This window comes from Aspergillus caelatus (assembly GCF_009193585.1).
Source record: "Aspergillus caelatus strain CBS 763.97 unplaced genomic scaffold BDV27scaffold_199, whole genome shotgun sequence".
In the NCBI taxonomy this organism is placed as follows: Eukaryota; Fungi; Ascomycota; class Eurotiomycetes; order Eurotiales; family Aspergillaceae; genus Aspergillus; species Aspergillus caelatus.
Window position 1 is genome coordinate 50,376 of NW_022475462.1, and position 20,025 is coordinate 70,400.

General features: G+C 48.0%; 8 protein-coding genes across 8 annotated transcripts; 4 read left to right on the plus strand and 4 right to left on the minus strand.

Annotated features, from left to right (window-relative positions):
• Positions 1 to 824: 824 nt before the first annotated feature.
• On the plus strand, positions 825 to 2,875 carry BDV27DRAFT_167469 (succinate--CoA ligase subunit beta; the record flags this gene model as incomplete). The annotated part of the gene is made up of 5 exons (XM_032074492.1): positions 825 to 827; positions 1,609 to 1,681; positions 1,762 to 1,858; positions 1,909 to 2,663; positions 2,715 to 2,875. The coding sequence occupies 5 exons, from the start codon at positions 825 to 827 to the stop codon at positions 2,873 to 2,875; spliced, it is 1,089 nt and encodes a 362-aa protein (XP_031923835.1).
• A 345-nt stretch (positions 2,876 to 3,220) lies between these two features.
• On the minus strand, positions 3,221 to 4,070 carry BDV27DRAFT_134015 (CVNH domain-containing protein). Its single transcript, XM_032068215.1, has 2 exons — positions 3,693 to 4,070; positions 3,221 to 3,629 (listed from the first exon to the last, which is right to left on the minus strand). Exons 1-2 carry the CDS (start codon positions 3,838 to 3,840, stop codon positions 3,421 to 3,423), a joined length of 357 nt encoding a protein of 118 aa, XP_031923836.1. The 5' UTR covers positions 3,841 to 4,070; the 3' UTR covers positions 3,221 to 3,420.
• A 336-nt stretch (positions 4,071 to 4,406) lies between these two features.
• Positions 4,407 to 6,434, minus strand: BDV27DRAFT_35296 (arylsulfotransferase family protein). Its single transcript, XM_032076403.1, has 2 exons — positions 5,825 to 6,434; positions 4,407 to 5,774 (listed from the first exon to the last, which is right to left on the minus strand). Exons 1-2 carry the CDS (start codon positions 6,299 to 6,301, stop codon positions 4,467 to 4,469), a joined length of 1,785 nt encoding a protein of 594 aa, XP_031923837.1. The 5' UTR covers positions 6,302 to 6,434; the 3' UTR covers positions 4,407 to 4,466.
• A 1,987-nt stretch (positions 6,435 to 8,421) lies between these two features.
• On the minus strand, positions 8,422 to 10,110 carry BDV27DRAFT_148427 (alpha-keto acid decarboxylase family protein; the record flags this gene model as incomplete). The annotated part of the gene is made up of 1 exon (XM_032070918.1): positions 8,422 to 10,110. One exon carries the CDS (start codon positions 10,108 to 10,110, stop codon positions 8,422 to 8,424), a length of 1,689 nt encoding a protein of 562 aa, XP_031923838.1.
• A 236-nt stretch (positions 10,111 to 10,346) lies between these two features.
• On the plus strand, positions 10,347 to 12,489 carry BDV27DRAFT_167471 (uncharacterized protein; the record flags this gene model as incomplete). Its single annotated transcript, XM_032074493.1, has 5 exons — positions 10,347 to 10,512; positions 10,581 to 11,300; positions 11,351 to 11,750; positions 11,796 to 12,084; positions 12,133 to 12,489. The coding sequence occupies 5 exons, from the start codon at positions 10,347 to 10,349 to the stop codon at positions 12,487 to 12,489; spliced, it is 1,932 nt and encodes a 643-aa protein (XP_031923839.1).
• Positions 12,490 to 12,733: 244 nt separating this feature from the next.
• On the plus strand, positions 12,734 to 14,418 carry BDV27DRAFT_167473 (aminotransferase-like domain-containing protein; the record flags this gene model as incomplete). Its single annotated transcript, XM_032074494.1, has 1 exon — positions 12,734 to 14,418. The coding sequence occupies one exon, from the start codon at positions 12,734 to 12,736 to the stop codon at positions 14,246 to 14,248; it is 1,515 nt and encodes a 504-aa protein (XP_031923840.1). The 3' UTR covers positions 14,249 to 14,418.
• Positions 14,419 to 14,854: 436 nt separating this feature from the next.
• BDV27DRAFT_167475 (amidase signature domain-containing protein) lies at positions 14,855 to 16,829 on the plus strand (the record flags this gene model as incomplete). Its single annotated transcript, XM_032074495.1, has 6 exons — positions 14,855 to 15,182; positions 15,247 to 15,519; positions 15,576 to 15,994; positions 16,055 to 16,178; positions 16,264 to 16,660; positions 16,711 to 16,829. The coding sequence occupies exons 1-6, from the start codon at positions 14,895 to 14,897 to the stop codon at positions 16,827 to 16,829; spliced, it is 1,620 nt and encodes a 539-aa protein (XP_031923841.1). The 5' UTR covers positions 14,855 to 14,894.
• A 605-nt stretch (positions 16,830 to 17,434) lies between these two features.
• BDV27DRAFT_161384 (uncharacterized protein) lies at positions 17,435 to 19,051 on the minus strand (the record flags this gene model as incomplete). The annotated part of the gene is made up of 5 exons (XM_032073218.1): positions 17,435 to 17,841; positions 17,899 to 18,394; positions 18,492 to 18,704; positions 18,763 to 18,879; positions 18,947 to 19,051. The coding sequence occupies 5 exons, from the start codon at positions 19,049 to 19,051 to the stop codon at positions 17,435 to 17,437; spliced, it is 1,338 nt and encodes a 445-aa protein (XP_031923842.1).
• Positions 19,052 to 20,025: the final 974 nt, after the last annotated feature.

Sequence of the window (20,025 nt, forward strand, 5' to 3'; positions counted from 1 at the left end):
TCAAGAAATGCTCGATACTCTCTGATAGCACTAGTAAAGTAAGATAAAGTATCGTCTACTCAGGATTGCCCTAACTGTATGTACATAGGTTGCTCGCGGGTTTCGCCCGATACGGTTTAGCCGATAGATCACTGCTTATAAATGTCGGTCTGTGTCGGGGTTCGGCAGTCCCCTAACGCCGACATTTAGATACTTTTTTTTTTTTCTCTATTTTTTTTAATAGAGGAGTCAAAACACAGGTTTGTCAGGTCTATTTACATGAGGATGGCGCCCCCAGAATGATTCACTGCCTCACATCCCTCCCCCAACAACGGTTTGATAGCGCCGTGTTATCCTCTCTAATATCCGTGGACCGTGGCTCCCTCGATACAGAGGACTGCGGCGGGGCCATGGAGCGCATAGCACAAACCATGTAGCCATACAGTCCACATAAACTCTTGCAATAGCTGCTTTACACTACTGCTTCTAAACCCTACTTCCGGAGAGCCCCAGCAACAGCAACCGCTGCAAGTCCAACCAACGCCACATCGGCCTTGTAGTCTTTCCCTGCCAGTACCTGCATAGCGAGTCCCATGATGAAAAACATAAGGCTAACAGCCGCAGCAGCGTATCGAGAGGCCTTGTTTCCAAATAGTAACGTGACTCCAAAAATTGTGTCCATAACTGGAGTAATCATTGCGAGAGTGGAGCCGTCATCTGGTGCATGATACTCCTGGAATGCGTACCATCCCGGAGTATACGCGCCATGCGTGAAACGAGAGAAGGCACCGAGCAGCACGACGAAAGAAAGAAGGTATATAGAGAGGGTCGAGAGTTGTGACAGCATGGTGGTCAGATTTGGTATCGAAGCAGTGCGTATTTTGCTGATTTACTTGCGTCAAGGTAGCAGCTCAATGTGAAGGTAGAGAAATAGTTTGGCTTGGGCGTAGCGCCCTTGAGAGATGAGGTTTTTCTTTCTGACAACCTCAGTGAAGTTGGAGGCCTGAGTTTCGCCCCCACGATGACACGCTATCGGTGTCTCTACAGAGTGCACGTGACATAAGATGATGTTCATCTGGATTTGTATATGACAAGGAAGAGTACTTCATGGCTTCCATAACTCCCTGTTGAAACTATGGGGTTGTGGCTAGCACCATGATGGGTACTCCCGATGAGATAGGGTTCAACCCTCCCCGGATCTCCAATTTTAAGCTTTCAAGTCCCGGACTCTGGGGTTCGCTCCGCACCAGTCGGAAAGAAAGAAATAGGAAAAAGAAACAATCCATAGTGCTGATGTCATTATGAAGTTAAAATTATTTCCCCATCATCTAATGTCGTCTCACCTCGCTGAGAAGAACTTGGGGAGAGTCAGAACAAGTTTATTAAGCAGCAACTGGAACAATACAAGATGATGCGTTGGCGGTCCCTTCTATCTCTCGTACGAGAGGCATGCTATCCTTGTAGTATCTGAATTGCATGCTCCGGAAGCTAATGTCTGAATAGCGTCATGGTCCATTCACAAAACATGTGCGCCAATTCAGCCTCTTAGAACACCACTCGCATCAGCTTTTGAAACAGGTAAGGCAGGTCGCCTTCATAGTAGTATGAAGTTATTGAGACCCCTGCTAGTTCCAAATCCCAGTCCCCGATGGGTTTGTAGTCAAGAGTCCTGAAGCAGCTCGCGATGTTGTATACAACATTGGTGAGTTCCTCATGGGGAGATGATGTTTGAATATGGGGAAGAACATCTGAAAGCATTCGTCAATGCTAAGACAACATCAGGGGCTCCGTCAGTCATGAAGGCTCAAATACTCGCCGGTGGGCGAGGTAAGGGCAAGTATAACAGCGATGGAAAAGGTGGCGTTCGCATTGTCGACTCGTGGGTTTCTACCAACCAGGGGTACTATTACCAGCTCTGACAAACTGCAGACCAGACGAGGCTTTTGACAACGCATCCAAAATGATCGGCTATTCCCTCGTCACGAAGCAAACTCCACCCGGCGGCCTTCCAGTAGACAAGCTATACATTTACAAATCGGTCGATATTGCGAAGGAGTTCTATGTAGCTATTACCTTCGATCGCCAACGATATATGCCTGTTCTCCTGATGTCTGATGATGGAGGTGTGAATATCGAGTCGAATGTGAATCAGCTCCAGCGTTTCTGGTTCAATCTTTCTACGGGAATCACTCCTGAGATTGCAGCTTATATTGAAGCACAGTTTGGGTTTTCTGACGACGAAATGGGCATGGTCACACATATCTTGCGTCAGCTCGTAAAGCTGTTCCAGGAAAAAGATGCCACACTCCTTGAATTGAACCCCTTTGTGCGTACAACAGAAGGGTCCTTGATATGTATCGATGCGAAGTTTAACTTTGATGACTCGGCCAAGTTTCGACAGCCCGAGCTGGTTAGTCTCGAGGAACACTTGCCGGAGGAGAAAGACGAATATGAAGCTTCGCAGCTGGGTCTGTCCTACGTCCGTCTTGACGGTGATATTGGTGTTATTGTCAACGGTGCTGGCTTAGCCATGGCAACCAATGACCTAGTCACTTTGTATGGTGGGAACTGTGCGAACTTCTTGGATATCGGTGGAGGTGCAACAAAAGAAACATTGTCAAAGGCATTTTCGATTCTGCAGGGTGATACCCGCACAAAGGCACTGTTCATAAATATTTATGGCGGTAAGTATTGATCGACTTAGAAGGTTTATAGCTAATCGGATCCGATGGTAGGAATTGTTCGCTGTGATATGATTGCCGAGTCAATACTGGCCGCTTCTGCTGCGATGGGCGGGTTCAGAATTCCAGTTGTGGTTCGGTTACAAGGTACAAACTATGACAAGGGCTTACAATTGGGAAGTACACTTCTCCTATCTTCACTTGCCAATGACTAATCGATTTGTAGATTCAAACATCTGGTCTAGATAATATACTTTTCGAGGCTGATTTCGATGCAGCTGCTAAAAAGATCGTCGAGCTTACAAAGAATTCGTGACGAGTAATGGATATTATAAAGGTCCTTGGGGATACAACCACTGCGCCCGCCAGGGTTGACATCGGTGTGAGGATGTGCAGAATATGATGTGTGTATCGGTCACACCTAGTCATGCAGCAGCAGCAGGCTAGCTAGGTGAATGTTTAATATATGCAGGGACTCGTCTCCCAGAAAGGTCATCTACTTAAGAGTGAGCCTGAGCGCTCCTCTATTACCGGGATCAATCAGATCTCCCTGGATTGAATTGGCTGCAAAAGAGCTTATATTAATTCGTTGATTATCCTTTCCTTTTGGTGAACGCTGCACTTGCAATCATCATTATACGTCAGCTAGGAGGGTATTACCATCCCTATACCAATCTAGAACATCGTCAAGAACAAAATCTGAATCAAGAAATTGGACTTTGCAACCCAATTCCCATAGTCCTCTTTGGACTTGAGACCATTACCATTCTCTCCCTTCATCCGGCTTAAACAAAAGCTCGCCATTGATGTTGAAGATATGTTCATCCAGATAGCAATGGTCAGATACGTAATCCCCCGAACTATTCAGAAGATCGCCATGAAGTACGGGCAGTCGAGATGGCCCTTCTCTCGATATCTCAAGATTACGACTCGTTTGAGTAACGTTCTTTCCACCCCAAACGAAATGCCCTAGTGAAGATGGAGATTACCATGGACGCCTGGAATTCAGTTAGAACGAAAGGGAGACCTTACCATTGTCATTACCAAGGAAGTCATCGAGGTAGATATCGCTGGTTAGACCCGATCCTTCTTCGTTATTGCATATAGCGACTAGGGAAGTTCTCCTTCGTCCATGCTCGGCGGTTAGGTGAATGTCGCAGGCGGTTTGTTGGAAGGACATTGTGAAAGTGTAAGAGATATGATTCTTTAGATTGAACGTAGGTTACATTGAATGAAATTCCACAGTAGATTATTCAATAATAAGGAATGCTTTGGGGTGTGTGTATGAGAGCCAATTATATAGTTGGATAGTGTGGCCACGCGATTAAGTTAAGATTGCATAATCATGATGTAGCGGAATCATGTTCTTCCAGTGCCAATACAGTATTCATAGGAAATAGACGTCTGGCTAAGTTTCTTTTGTTCCCCATTGAACATAGTGTCCGAGGACTGCAGTAGTCATTTTACCAGAGTTCATGGGGTCATATGACATGACAAACCGCTCAGGACCTTTTTTCGCCTCTTTAGTAAGCCGGTAGGGACTTTCATTGTATTATATGTATAAAAGGCCTTGCGTATTGACCTTGTTAAATGTAGTTCCTTTACGGTCATATGCTGTCAGTGACTTCTGTAAGTTAAACTTGGAAAGTTTTGAAACCTATAAAGGAATTCTATGATCTGTTAGAAGTATATACAGGTACTAAAGTGACTATGTACAAGAAGAAAGAGGAGACAAGCAGGACGGTTCATGGGCTTCCTGGTGCCCAAGGCTAATATATATACATGACGAGTGAAGAGCCTTTGAGGTTAAACAGGCGGCGGATGTTCACCATTCTCGTTCATAGCCACCAATTGGTAATCGTTGGAGCGAGAGCGATATAACTTAAAGAGTCTGCAACAACAGCAGCATCGATATAGACCGGCAAGCAGTCCACCCACACTTACTACCAGGGCGAAGCCCAGAATCCAATTGTGCAGATCAAAGAGCTTGTCGAAACTCGACACTTGTTCTTTCTGGAGCACGTCGGTGACACCGAGGACATTCCCCTCAAAGTCTAGAGCTGCGAGGCGGAATAAAGGACCAAGGTCCTCTGGAATATCGATTTCCGTCTCAAACCCGGTCTTTTCGAACTGCGCCACTACCCCAAACGAGGACTCGGTCAAATCGTCGGAATCCCACACCTCTAATCGCCATGATGTAACTTCTGTCGCACCGTTCCAGCTCACGTACACTTTATCATCGTCAACCTCAGCATCAGGAGTCGTCTGAGGGTGTCCCACCCAGTCACCCTTGAAGGCACGGTAGGAGACAACCCGCCCAAAGGTGAAGAAGGCCGATGCGCCGAAATGGACATTGCACAGCAACTCTCCGTCGGCGTTAAATTCGGTATAGGCGGCACTGTGACCCCAACCAACTAGAACCCGGCCGGTATCATCCAGCATCTGTACATTGCCTTGTGATACAGACTTCATCTGTTGGGGATGATAGTAAGCAGCCACCAATCTCGCCTGGCGGGCCGAAATGTCTAATTGAATAGCCATGCCGCGACTCTCATTATCTGGATCATTGTTGGAGTGGGAGGCGTTGTCAAATAGTGTTAAGGTGTTGTTCGCGTGCCACCGCGCATCATGTTGCCAGGCGAAATTCGTTGCTTCACCCTCGGAGAGATCGGTGAAATCATTCATTTTGCCCCCGAGTGTCCACAGTAAAGATCCCGTCTTGGAGTCAATGCAACTGACCGAATGCGTGTGCCGGGAAGACACAATGTAGTTTCCTTGGTCGTCTTTCTCGACGCTGTTGATATGAAAGTAGTCAAAGGCCGATGCGCGATCTTTTCCAGCCTCACCCAGCGGCTCGTACGAGCTGTCGACGGGGTAGTGTTTGGAAGCGCGCCACTCGAATAGCAATTCACCGGTCTCGACGTCGATCTCCTGGAAGACGCCATCAAATATCCAGCCTAGCTCCGAACCTCCGACTGGTGTTAGGTCCACTGGCAACGGGTCGTAGATAGTCACCAGGGCCGTTCCCTCGTTGGTTATTGTGAATTCGTGCAGGTCACCTCCATAGTTGCCGACGGGATTAATCACGTATCGTTGGGTGTAGGAAGAATCGAGCTTGTTATGGTCAGCCAAGCATGTATGCTCCTGGCTCAGATACGACGTACCATATACCACGATCCATAGCCGCGAGCCTCGACCTGGCGACCTTCCCAGTAGGTTAAGTAGTCTTCACCCTTATATCGCTGGACTTTGAAATCCTGGGTGGTTTCCCAGTTATACTTCATCCAAACTAAGTTGCCCTCAGCATCGAGTATCATGGGGCCTGCTTGGGGCACTGAATCACCGCGCGGCGCAAGAAATGTGTATCGCGGGTCACATCCTGATTCTGATTCCGTGATTTCGACAATTGGTGATTCGTAGTCAAAGGAAACGTAACCAGTTGAAGGGCCGAACCCATACAGACCCAGGTCATATTGGCTCAAGTCCGTGCGAAAGCGAAATCGTAAAATTTGCGGTATCGCGAAGACGTAAAATAGATAGAAAAGACTGATGGCCACGCCGACCGTAGCGACATGGCGGCCGGTGACGAGCCTTAACGGCGAGCGACGGGCATTCTTCGAAGGCCAAGTCCAAGAGGACATTGGGACATGACGGACAAGGCGCAAAGTGTCCGGGATAATAGGAGAAGGGATAACGGACTGGGGTCGTGGGGAGGTATATTAACCCCCTCCCAAAGGAGTGCGTCCATGCTTCAGATTCAGGTACGCAATCGTAATCGTACCTGGGCCCCTGTTCAGCACTCAGGAGGGACAGTTTCTCAAACGCAAGACCCAGATAAAAATTGCCAAGATGCCCCGTTCACGCACCACACAACGTGGTTTCATGTTCCGAATCCATTGCAGCGGAGTTCGAGCAGAGTGGTACACCAGAAGAGGGAATATAATTCGACCATCGTGCCGTTCTCCGGGCTGTGCCAAGAGAGCCCGCAGTGGGTCGTTTGGTAGACGAGCTCTTGGGAGACTGTCGGCCATGAGTGGTCTGCTGAAGATTTAGCCATCTTGGCACGTTTTCTTCCCCACCGTGAATGCGTATGGGTGCCGATTGCCGGTAATTGCTCGGTTGATGGAATCACCTTGACTAGTGGTTGCGAACGGTGGCGTGCTTTTAGGGCTGGGAGCAACAGCAAGCCGATGAAATAACGGACACTATGCGTACCATTGGCCGAGCACCGCTGGATAATCATTGATGATGGGGTCATCTGGACATGTACTACTACGTGATTATCAACGACGCCGCGTGGATATTGTCATCACTTAATCTGCAGAGTTTATGAATGACACCGGCCACTGAGACTCAACCCTGCCCTTCTTCTCAGTGGGGCCTTGCCAATCTAGCTTCATACTACTGTGGAGAGTCGAAGTCACTTCGCTCAGTCAGGAGAGAAATGCATGCTAGAATCAGACTGGCAGGGAGAAAAAAAAAATTTTAAAAAAAAATTACACACTTCAATACCCAATCCAAATAAACAGCCACTGCGTACTGTGGAGTTTTCCTAATTTTCTGTGTCCACGCATTCTGGAAGTTTCAATAGCTCGATTGATCGGCGCAATAAGTCCCCCTGCTCCACTCTTACCACCGAACTGCCTCTTATTGGATCCGGGAACGCTCGCATTACTCGGCAATTAGTTCTAGATCAGGTTTCCATGCCTTTGTGGTAATTTTCTATACATCAACCAAGAAATCCATGGCAATTGAACATATATCTCGCGGCTTTCTTGTCGGGGGTCGCATTGGACACTTCGTCCACTACTGTTAGAAATTGAATCAATGCGCGGCTTGGCATTGTAAGAATGAATCACTTGGCAATGATTAATGGACTTGGTTCGTCCTCGGTTAGCATTTTAACCCCTTGCCAAGCCGGCGTTGTACATATCTGCTCTGTCAATGCAGTCTGGAGTCTGACTGCGTGTGCGACTGAGTTGCAGATAACTCAATTTCGAAAGCACCGATCTCTAACCAATCACAATCCATGGGTTAAATACATTAATACGTCATATGTATATATAATTCGCTGACGGTTGGAAATAGTTTGTGGCTGTGCATTCAACATTGTTGCCTATTTCTTGCTATAGGTCTTCGGATGCGTGTGCCGTGCCACTGATGATATGAGACTTTATGCACTCCATGTTTCGACATTTAACTATGTTTACATTCAAGGTCCTTGATCGGTTGATTTGTTTTGCTCCGCCTCTGCATCCTTGTACGTACGGTGCCTTTGTTCTGGCCAGGCTCAAAGCTCGGGTTCCTAGAAAAGTGTTGTCGGATATGGCGCGTAAGGTCAAAATCATGTAGGATCTGTGTACCGTTAATGACGAAAGTCTTTGTGATTTGGATTCCAAGGAAGGCTCTTAAGTTTCTATGGGCTCTACACTGCTCAATAAACGATCTCTTGTCATGCGTCTCTTCTCCCATCGATTGGGAAACATATGAAACAATATCACCTAAAGGCTAAGCCCTTATGACTACTATGGGCAATAACATAGTTTTTGACTAATTTTCACAACTGGATGAAAGCAGACGTGCTTGTACTCTACACGCTATGCAAAACCCTGGCAGTATCTACCTCCATAGATCACTAAAGCTAACACTACCGATATATACAGTCAATAGAGATATTGCGCAAGTTACTCCGTATATATGCTGTCAGTGCTTATCTGCAATCTGAGCTAATGTAGATAGCATTCTATATATAGCGAAAGTACTACTCATCAGCTATTTGGTTCGCCATGAGGCGTAATAAAGCCCCCTGAACGTCTTCCCTGCCCATGAATACTTCCACCATCCTCACTCCTGTTCCAGCTTGTATTCTCTTGTCTCTCAAAACGACATCCAACTCACCCCATGTCCGGGCAGAAAAGTAACTCTGCATGGCATGCCTATCATCCGCCCCGAAGAAGCTCAAAGCCTGAGCATGGCTCCAAGGAGCAATATCATTATAAGACTGTTTCCTCCCATGAATAGCTCGCTCGATGGTATAGCCTTCATTATTAATGACGATGATGATAACATTCAAGTTTTCCCTGATCATCGTGCTGATCTCCTGAACAGTCATTTGTAGACTTCCATCTCCGATAAAAAGGATGGCGCGGGACTCTGGATTGTTTGTTCGTTCTCTCTGAGCTAATTCCGCTCCTACTGTCGCGGGTAACATGTACCCGATTGATAACCAGGTGGCAGGGCCAAGAAGCCGAGTGTTTTGCGGCAGGATCATATCACGACCCCCGTGTGCCGCAGTGCCTGTTTCTGTGAGAACAAGGTCACCTTCACAGATCATTGAGTTCACAATACTATAGAAATCTTTCTGAGTGATTGAATCGGACGAATTAAGCTGGCCTGCTTCTTTTGTTGATTTAGCAGGCCCAGTTACTCTGGGGATTCTGCTGGTGTCGATCGCTTCTAGTAATTGAGGAAGGATGTTGCTAGGATGCGTATCTCGATAGATATCATTGTCGATTTGGATGTAGGTATTCGAAAATGTAATCGTCACAGCTGGATCGGGAATGGTCGTGAAGTTCTGGCTGTTGGTGTCGCTATAGTGAGGACCCATGTTGATGATTAGATCTGCTGAGTCAAAATAATTCTTCCATTGCGCATCGCTTAGTGATCCAGCATAAACACCGTACACATTCAGTAGTTGTTCGTTCACTAAGCTCTTGCCAAAGATCGTTGTCCATGTTGGCCAGCCGGTTGTCTTTACTAGTTTATCAATGTCACCCAGTACTTTCATAGGTCTGCTTTCCCCATCCACCAGTATCAATGGCCGCTTGGCAGTGTGCATCCGTTCCAGGATGCGACCCAATACAACTGGTTCATCTCCAGTGACTGGAGCCGGGGGGATGCAGATCATCGATGTGAGGTTCGACGCGTTCACGTGAACATCAACCATGTCGTCTGGCACTTCTAGGTAAACAGGCCGACTGTGAATTATCGCCTCCCTGAGAGCCCAGTCGACCTGATCGGGTACTAGCCGGGGGTCTTTCAGGTCCACTTGTGCCACTGTTACATGGGAGGCCATGTCCGCAAATCGTCGGAACTCTCCATCTGCGAGGGTGTGATGTACCAAAGCTCGTGACTCTTGCGTTGTTCGTGCAGGCGTGCCCACAATGTGAATAATCGGCGCTTTCTCGGCATAAGCACCTGCAATGCCGTTGATCGCAGAGAGCTCCCCAACACCGAATGTGGTTACCAAAGCTGAAAGGCCATTTATCCGGGCATATCCATCAGCCGCATAAGCAGCGTTGAGCTCATTGCAAGTGCCCACCCAGGCTAAGCCAGATGGTTCAACGAAGTCAAGTAAGTGGAGGTTGTAGTCGCCTGGGACGCCAAAGATAGATCGGATGCCCAGTTGGCGCAAGCGAGTAAAGAGATAATAGGCTAATTTGATTGACATTGCTAATAGATGGCTAAATCTTTACCAGTGCATTGTATACGAGTATCGTGAATTTTGCGTAAGATCGGTGGTTTATATGGTTGTAGGGTTATGCTCGGAGAAAGTAGCAACCAATTCGCCGACACTCCGATCCGATTACATATGTACGCCGCAACAGGAAAATGTTCAACTTTCTCCCGTTATCAACGCCCAAGCCCCGCTCCTCCACAACGTTCTATCGAGTACCGACAGCAGAAATGACGCCAAGACTAGCAGCATGTGAAGCATGCAGAAAGTCAAAGCTGGCGTGCGACCACAAACGGCCGGCGTGTACTCGCTGCCGGAATGCCAATCGGGTCGGTATGTGCGTTTATCGCGATGCACCGTTCAAGCGGAAAAGAGTGCAGGTGTCCTCTCCGTCGGGCGTGGAACCTTCGGAAAGGTGAGTCTAGTTCATGCCCGTTGCTCAGTAGTTCTGTCCCTTTGATGAGTAAACCCAATTAGCTCTCGTTCTCCAGACCAGCCGCCTGCATCACCGAGTCTGAGACGACACCCATACCCCAACCCTGGGTATCTGGGGTTTTCGAGTCATGTATCTATCTTCAATCATATCGCACCAGATGGAGATAGCGGTGCTGATATTTCAACGGCTACGATGCCGGGATATCCATCTGAGAGCTATGAATTGACACAACGAGGAGCCGACGCTCTAAGCCAATTTCTCAGCACATATCCCCTGAAGGCCACCATAAGCTTCGTTAATTTCTGGCTAGCCACAGGTATCAACCTGGCCTTGGCCGGGCCTTTTGTGGAGCAATGTGCTGAGAGCATGAACAACCTGTTGCCCCTGGTATCAAATAAAGATTGGCACTTGGTATACGCACGACAATTGCTGCAGAACTCAGCGAAGCCACTTCAGTTCAACCACACATCCGATCTTGCTAGTTTCTCGGCCCAGTTCGTAGATGAAAACACAAGATGGGAAACCGTTGGCATTTTCTTTGCTGCAGTTAGCCGAGCAACAATTGATGTGCCGTATTTTCCCTCTCTGTATCTATCTGAACAGCAGAAATATGCACTGCGAAGATCTGCCACCAAGCTCAGTGACTATGCTTTGGAAGTTTCTCTTTCTCTTGACTGTCTCAATGATTTACAACTTATCTTCCAGTACGAGAATTTTATTGTTCATTCAAATGTCGATGGGGACCAGAGTACGTAAGCCTATATCTACATGTTACTTGGCCTGGTATTGACTGGACAGGTTACCATTCCTGGAGGAGACTTGGAGATGCAATAGCTTCTACATTTGCCTTAGGGTACCACGAAAATATTGAAAACAAACCCGATCTTCCACCATTCTTAATTGAACTTCGCAAGCTGGCCTCTGCTCGACTTTACTCGGCAGACAAGAACATAGCCATTTTCCTTGGGCGCCCACCCCGAATGAGTAAGCGATTTTGCCATTTCCAGCTTTCTTCAAGCTGGACTGGATTCGATAGCGACAGTCCCGAGAATATCACGGCAGCTCTTGGGGGACTGCAAGATGCAAAGGCGAGCTATAAAGCTGAGACACGTTGGTCTGCGTTGTGTGCGTCGCTAAAGGAAGAGATTATGGAAATGTTTTGTGACAATAAAAAGGACACGTTCATTGAGAGGGCCAGGTATGCTTTAGCTAATGTTGAAATGAAGGTGGCTAACAACGGCAGTGTACTCCAAGAGAAAGCCGAGGCGTATTGGGAGGCACTCCCACCCCACTTTCGACTAGAAGGAAGCTTGAAGCAATGCACTCAGAATCCGTTCGAGAGGGATTTCGTGGTGGCTGTACGACTAAACCACCTACATGTGTTGTTCTTATTGCGCCTTCTCCTCTTGAACACACCGGCTGAACCAGATATGCCCATAACAGAGGTGGCGCAACAAATGATGTCCCTAGTTGTAGAAGGCATCCTTCTCCGAGATCAGCTTGTTAACTCTGGGACCGCCCTTGTATGGAGAGTACGTGCATCCTATTCCTCATGATGAACCAACACTAACCGTAACCAGGTTGCATATTACGGCCTTCCAGCAGCTGGAATCATTCTTCTGGCCATGTTCCGACAGCAGGATATTCCCAGTTCATCGCAGATATCCTGGACCCGAGCGGTACAGGACTTGACCGTCTTTGTGGCGGAAATCGAAACAGGGTCGTTTATCAGACAAGGGGATCCGAATTATGCACTATTATCCAAAGCATCACAGACTATAAGGAGGTTCATTGACACCGTGCACCCTCAGGTTACTCATCGCCGTGTGGATGAGAGTTGGACTGGGTTTCTAAGCCAAGATCCGTGGGACTTCGAGTATTCCTTCTGGGAAAATCTGGCCGATCACCCCTCACTAGACACCTTGCCTAGTCTGTGATATCTCATTCTTTGATTACATTATAGATACGAGGTGAGACATCTTTCCCGCGCTAGGCGATGATGCGATCCACTCTATAATGGCCGTATCCGTGGTTCCGATCACTCCGACTGTCCAGCCTTTCTCCGGTCCGAAGATGGATGAATCCGACAACCCAATATATATAGATCGAAAATATGAACTCAGGCCCATGAGTCCTCGATCAACCATTCCAACAATTACCTATGGCCATTACATTATGACAATGTCAACAGTATCCATCGTGCACTCCCCCATACAATTAGCTTCGTCATGCTCTACCATTCCGGCCAATACAACACCAAGTCTAAAGGTACTATCCAACGACAATGGCAAACCCTTATCAAAATCCATGCAACACCATTTCAGTAGTGGAAGCAGAAATTTCTCCGGTTCATCTCTCAAGAAGCTAAGTGCACGGCTGCATGGACGTCAGGTTATCTCTCTCGGAACTGGGAGACCAACCGCCGACTTCTACCCATGGGAGTCTCTGACCTTTCGGGGATTGGTACCTCATCCACCAGCGTCCGGTACTACTAGTGTGAAAACCATGGAGTACACGGTTACAAAGCACAGCGACATATATAACCTATCTAACGGGTTGAACTATGGACCAACCCTGGGGTCACCACCCCTCGTTCGGTTTTTGACCGAACATGTGGAGATCATGCATCATCCGTCCTATGCAGACTGGAGTGTCAGCTTAACTTCTGGTTCGACGGCTGCTCTAGAGATTGGGTTCCGCATTTTCTGTGACCGGGAAGACACGGTTCTGGCTGAACGATTCACGTACCCCGGAGCCATTGAAGGGGCAAAATTGTTAGGTCTGAGATTCGAGGGTGTGGAAATGGATGTAGAAGGTCTTAGACCGGAAGCCTTGGAAAGAACCCTGCGAGAGTGGGATTTATCTCGAGGGTCGAAGCCTCGTGTGCTGTATACCATTCCCACGGGCCAGAATCCCACCGGCGCCACGCAATCGACAGAGAGACGACGAGCTATTTACGACATCGCCGAGGAACATGATTTGATCATTATTGAGGATGATCCATACTATTTCCTTCGCATGGGTGCCTACCGAGCCGATCAAGAAAGTACAAAAAAGACTACTGACTTCCCATCCTATCTCTCCCTCGATCGATCAGGCCGTGTGGTCCGTCTCGATTCAGTGTCTAAGATCTTAGCCCCTGGCCTCAGGGCTGGCTGGGTTACTGCAAACGCACAGATCATAGAAAAGTTCATTGCTTATCAAGAAGTCACGACAGTGGAAGTCAACGGCCCATCGCAGCTAATGCTATGGTCGCTACTAGAACAGACATGGGGTCATCAAGGCTTTGCCTCTTGGTTGGGCCATATATCTTCGGTCTATCGCACCCGACGGGATGCTCTACTGTGTGCTTGCGATCAATATCTACCTCGGGATCTTTGTACCTGGGATCCTCCAGAATATGGCATGTTCTTGTGGCTTCGTCTGAACTGGGAGAAACATCCTTCATTCAGGCGTGGCATGGAAGCAGTAGAGATGGAAGAGCTACTGTCTGAGATCGCTGAGAAAATTAACAACAATGCAATCGAGAATGGAGTGCAGGTTACAAAGGGATCACTCTTTACTTCGAATCAGAAGCCAAATGGGGAATTGCAGTTTCGGTTGACATTTGCGGCTGCTTCTGTGGAACAGTTCGAACAAGCTTTAAAGGCCTTGAGGGATGCTGTGAGGCAGGAGTTTGCGTTTACTTGCGAATAGGCCAGCTTCTGAAAACCGAGGGGAGTTACATGGTAGCAATTCATTCTCTATAAAGGTCACCTTGCCCGATTTCCTTGGACATCTCTCAACTATGTCTCATACTACTTGTACATTAGACTTGCAATCATATCTCAAGGTCTGTGGTGGTGCCAAATATAACGTTGTAGCCAAGACAGCACGATGACTATCCAGAGACAGCAACAATTCGACGCCGTCATAGTAGCAAACCTCGGCGGAACGCTTCCGACAAAGCCTCGAACTGATTACATTCTCTGTTAGATAGACAGCCCAGGTTGGCAAGTGTTGCTTGCTTTATTCAGGAATTGTGAGCCCCAAACCCTTTGCCGTTTGGGTTGAGCGAGAGAGCAGCCCCGCACTAGCAAGCGGCAGCAGAGGTGGAGACCCCGATTAAATGTCTTATAGATGGCTTCGGAACTAAGTAAATACGCCAGTGCCCCACGGTTGCAGGGGCTGGCTCCAATAACGTGTCAGTTAGACAATGCCATCTCCTTCTCATCGAACTAGGGGATTCGGGGGGTTGGGGGAGGGGGGAGGGGCGAGGGGGGCTAACTTAAGAATGCCATCTCATTTAACAAGGTTTCATTTCGACTTTTCCAACATCCAGTCCACTTCTGAATACAACATAATGAGTTCTTGTATCGGGGCAGATTGGGAATCCCGGGCTGCAAAATGCAGGGAGATCTTGGAACAATCTCTCCCGAAGTCCTATCTCCTCTCTCCGGATCAGATCCCCCCTGCATCCCAGACAAGAGTAATCGATTACCCCAGAGAAAGCGGTATATTGTCCGAGAAGGAACTGCTTATTACCGATAGCACAGCGGCTGGTTTGGTCTCCCAAATGGGCTCCAGGACATGGACAGCGGAAGAGGTGATGAGAGCGTTCCTGAAGCGAGCCACCATGGGCCAACAATTGGTAAACTTCTGCCCCCCACCCCCTTCTAGCACATCGCATGCATATGTCACTAATCATCTTGCAGATCAATTTCGCAACAGAATTTCTGGCGGAGAGCGCCCTAGCGCAAGCTCGGCGTCTAGACCAGATTTTCAAGGAGACTGGCAAAATCGTCGGGCCTCTTCACGGCGTGCCAATCTCCGCGAAGGAACATGTTGGAATGAAGGGAAGAGTGTGCAACGCAGGATTTGTTTCATGGTGCGACCATGTATCACCGGACGACGCATATGTGGTTCAGTTTCTACAGAATGCCGGGGCTATAGTGCATGTCCGTACAAACGAACCGCAGTCTCTCATGGTATGTAGCTGTTGTGGAGAAACGGTTACAAGTCTTGTCACACTGACTCTAGACAGCATGTTGACTCTGCCAACAATATTACTGGAAGAACGCTGAACCCTTGGAATCGCAACCTGTCACCGGGAGGGTCGTCCGGGGGAGAGAGTGCATCAGTCAGTTTTGGATGCTCGCCTCTGGGAATTGGGTCTGATATGGGAGGCTCCATTCGGATGCCGGCTGCGTTTACCGGAGTCTACGGGCTCAGGCCAACGGCTGCCCGACTGCCTTTGGCTGGCCTCAAGGCTGCCGGACTTGGACAACAATCCCTCCCCGGTGTAGTAGGGCCGCTTGCCAGAAGCCTTGAAGACCTGGAGCTCTTTATGAAGAGTATTCTAGATCAAGAGCCCTGGCGAAAGGATGCAAGCCTTACACCCGTCCCCTGGCGTAGCGTGCGTACCTTGGCAAACCTGACCATCGGAATACTAAAAGATGATGGGTAAGAGCTTAAACCACGAAAAAAGCGTTCTTCTGGTCCCGCCTACTAACTATCAAATAGTATTGTCCGACCGCACCCCCCTGTTAATCGTGCGATCAAGATCGCAGAGGACAAGCTGCGTGCTGCTGGTGTCAACGTTGTGGAGTGGGAGCCTTTTCAACATAGGGAAATATATGACCTCGTGGTAAGATGCCAAACCCCAGTGCTGCATGTCTCTTATCATTATATTATAGTCTAGGTTACTAATGTAGCCCTCCGCCCGACGACAGAATGCTTTCTTTGCAGCGGACGGCTTTCAAAATTTGAGAGAGGCTTTGGAAGCTAGTGGGGAGCCAATTCTGCCGCTGACAAATGTTGTATATGGATGGGGGAAGGAAATGACCGTCTATAAAAATTGGGAATTAAACTACCAGCGCGAAGTCTTCCGAGCACAATATCACGAGCTGATGAAGCTCCGGGGTGTAGACGTGATTTTATCGCCAGCCTATCCTGGCGTTGCGCCAGAGCATGAGACAGGGACATATATCGGGTATACCTCTGTTTGGAATGCGTTGGACCACCCTGCTGTCATCATACCAACAGGGCTGCATGTTGACCCGTCTCTGGATCCGGAGGACTCCTCTTACGTGCCGCGTAATGAACTTGATGCTGCTAAGCATGCAAAGTGTAAGTTCTGCTACATTTCCAGCCACAATATGTTTCTAATAGACTCGCAGACTCTGTGCACAAGTTCAAGGATGCTCCAATTGCCTTGCAATTGATAGGACCGCGGTTTGGTGATGAGATGCTTCTTGCTGCAGCTGGCTGCGTAGAGAAATCTATCAAATCGCCTTAATATCGGTCTTGATAAATGTACGTTCGGGGCTCGTGGTTAACCGGCCATTTATGAAGCTCTAGGGTCCATTTCTCCAGACGAATACAGGTTCTGCACAATCTATTTTTGTTAACATAATGAGAGCTACACCCCCGTTAAAAAGCGCATATGCACTAGAACATCAAGCAGAGTAGTGGACTGGCCTATGTCCTCAATCATCACATGCAGAAGTTTGAAACGCTAATTGTAAGTGACAACACTTTTTTACGTGACTGAAGGAATGGCAGTAGTGGCTCTGATGGTAGTCATTGCTTTAACTTCCGGAGGACTTTAAGGTGGGCATCTAAAGTTAGCACTCAGGCTGCTTTATATGGTGTTCTGAACAACGCGGACAGATATCAAAACCCTAGTCAGGGCCCAAGTCAATTGCTTTTGTTTCGTTTATAATACGTTCTTCCTGAGAATCCTGCCGATCTCCTTAGTATAATACATCTTGTAGTCTGCTGGCCTACAACACTCCGAAGGCATACCACTAGTCAGATTAGGTATACCGATTACAATATATTAAAAAGAAATAGAAGATAGGAAGATACAACGTAGTAATATGCTTATAAGATAGAGGTTTATCAGGTGGAAGCGACTGTAACCATACCCGGTGCCTCCGCGACAGGAGCAATCCTACCGACCACTTGACCAAAGCCGATGCGAGAATCACCCTCACCCGCCCATCCCTCTAACGTAATCTCATCGTTATCTTGCAACCAGGCCAATGACAGGTCATTTCCAAGTTGAACTGGGTTCTTCCCCCCCGCGGTCAATTCGTGAATGCACCCAAGCCGTCCAAGACCCGTTGACGCTTGCTCCAAGTCCTCGCCTGCTTGCTTGGCGGACGAGGAGAGTGTCCCCGTTCCAATTAGATCCCCAGGAGCAAGTCCACAGCCAGCCGAGGTATGATGCGCAAGCATCTGGAATGCCGACCAGTACGTATGTTTCAAGTTACTCCTGCTGATGGGTGTTCGATGACTATCCCCTCCTGTATTTTACGTCAGCAAAACCTCCCAGGAACTGAAAGTCGGAGGGAGATACATACTAGAGATAAAAGTCGAGACATCAATCGAGACATCCTCGGCGCATTTTAGGAACGGATTCGACGTGAACTTCCCCTCCGTCGCAACATCCGCTTTAGCCGGAACAATGGCCCCCGCTTCTTCAAGCGCATCCATCGTCACAACCCACGTAGAGATACTGGTTCCACAGCTCTTACCATTGAATGGCCCCAAGGGGATCATCTCTGCGAACTGAACATCTCTTGCACTCCAGTCATTCAACAGCACGAAGCCGAATATATAGTCTCGGGCGCGGGAGGCCGGAATGAGTTCACCAATCGGTATCTTGGTCGAGACGAACATACCGAGTTCGACCTCATAGTCTAGTTTCTGGCAGGGGTAAAGTCCATCAGAGCCAACGCCGTATGGCCGCTGGATTGGAGTACCGCTTGCGACTACTGATGAGGCGCGGCCGTTGTAGGCTAGAGGTTGGTTGCGGAAGCTGGGGGGTATATCGCCGAAGCCTGCTACGCGACCAACCTTTTTCATGAGACAGATGTCAGTCATGAATTTCGTGTCCTTGACAGGTGCCATCTTTCTTTGAAGACTTGAAGTTTCCAAGAGCCATGCCACTTACATTAGTAACGTGCTCTAGAGAACATGTGTAGTCTGTGAAACCGCCCATAGAGAATGGGAGGTGCATTGATACTGCTGTTCTAGCAATGAGCAGCTTGGGCTGTTCTGCTTGGCTGTATAATGGGGAATCCGCGTTTTTAATTAACTCCTGAATATCCTTCCGTATCTTAGACCGGACAGGACGAGGAAGGGCGGCGAAGCGGTTGAGCGTCGGCTACCGACCAGATTATCAGTGAGAGGAAACTAAACAACTCCAGGCTACCGTTCCTTACCTCGCGGAAGATATTCTCTGCTCCATTGCTGTGCTCGGTAGTCAGAGCACCGCGGTTTGCGACTCGAAATAAATCGATCACATAGTCACCAATCGCAGCTCCTGGGCGTGGTGTGGGCTAGGCACGTGGCACAATGCTGTATTAGCTAGAATGGAATATAATAGCTCTAATTCTGTCTACTTACATCCTCCGCAGTGCTGAAAATGCCAAACGGTATATTTGAGACTGGGAACGGGGAGTCGTCTGGTATAGGGAATGGATGAGAAACGAAGCCTGATGTGATAGTCATGGTGAAAGGATGTTGCAATTTCTCTAAGTGTAGAGCTGATAGAGATTTTATGTTCAAACTTCCAAGTATGCCTGCATCATTTACAGTCCAACAGTGCTTTATAGTATGTTCGGCTAAGGTTCAATTGTTGACCACCATCAACCGGGATAACCGTTCGGGAACGACTGGTGGCATCCGGCGTTGATATATATACTTGAATACCACACCATGTCCCTTATTGAGAAATTACAAACTTATATATATTACAGGCTGCCTTCAGCCTTGCAACAGAAAGCTTAAATATGGCATTGACTTCGACAATATGTAAATAGCAATCTTCAGGATCTTTTACCCAATAGACACCGTATTCCATGCTTGTTTGTTCATCGTGCCATCTGTCTATCGGAGCTTCGGTGGGCAGCCGAAGATCCAAGAGCACGGATACCCCACTCGGATAATCTGGACACACTCAACGATAGTGTGTACTTTCCAAAGCAGCAATTAGTCTGATTCACACGGGTTATATAGACCCGAACTAATACACGTTAGTTAATTTTAAGTCGGCCTCAATTGACATGGGAAACCACACTAATGGTCACTGATGGATGGTGTTGGTTCGGAGCCCTAATTCGGCCCCACACCATTCTATCACATCACGGGGAGACTCTTCATATTACGGGGGTTGACGAATAGAATGATTCATAGTAGGCCAAAGCGCAATTATTATTCTCACTCTGGAATAGTGCCAAACCGTTAGAAGCTCAGCCCCGAAGTGAAATGTATGATAGAAAAGCCCCGACTCGGTGCAACCCCACGAAGGAATTCGGGCGCTAAACCCACGCTAAATGCTCCGAGCAAAGCATCCCTTTACAGCTCGTTTCTGTAGACATAGCTCAAACCCCACAGGTTATCTGCTGGGTCTGTAAGATACCATGCGGGGAAGCAAATGGTCCATTGTTGTCTTCCGGTGGACCTTGTTAGTGTCTTGCTTTTTT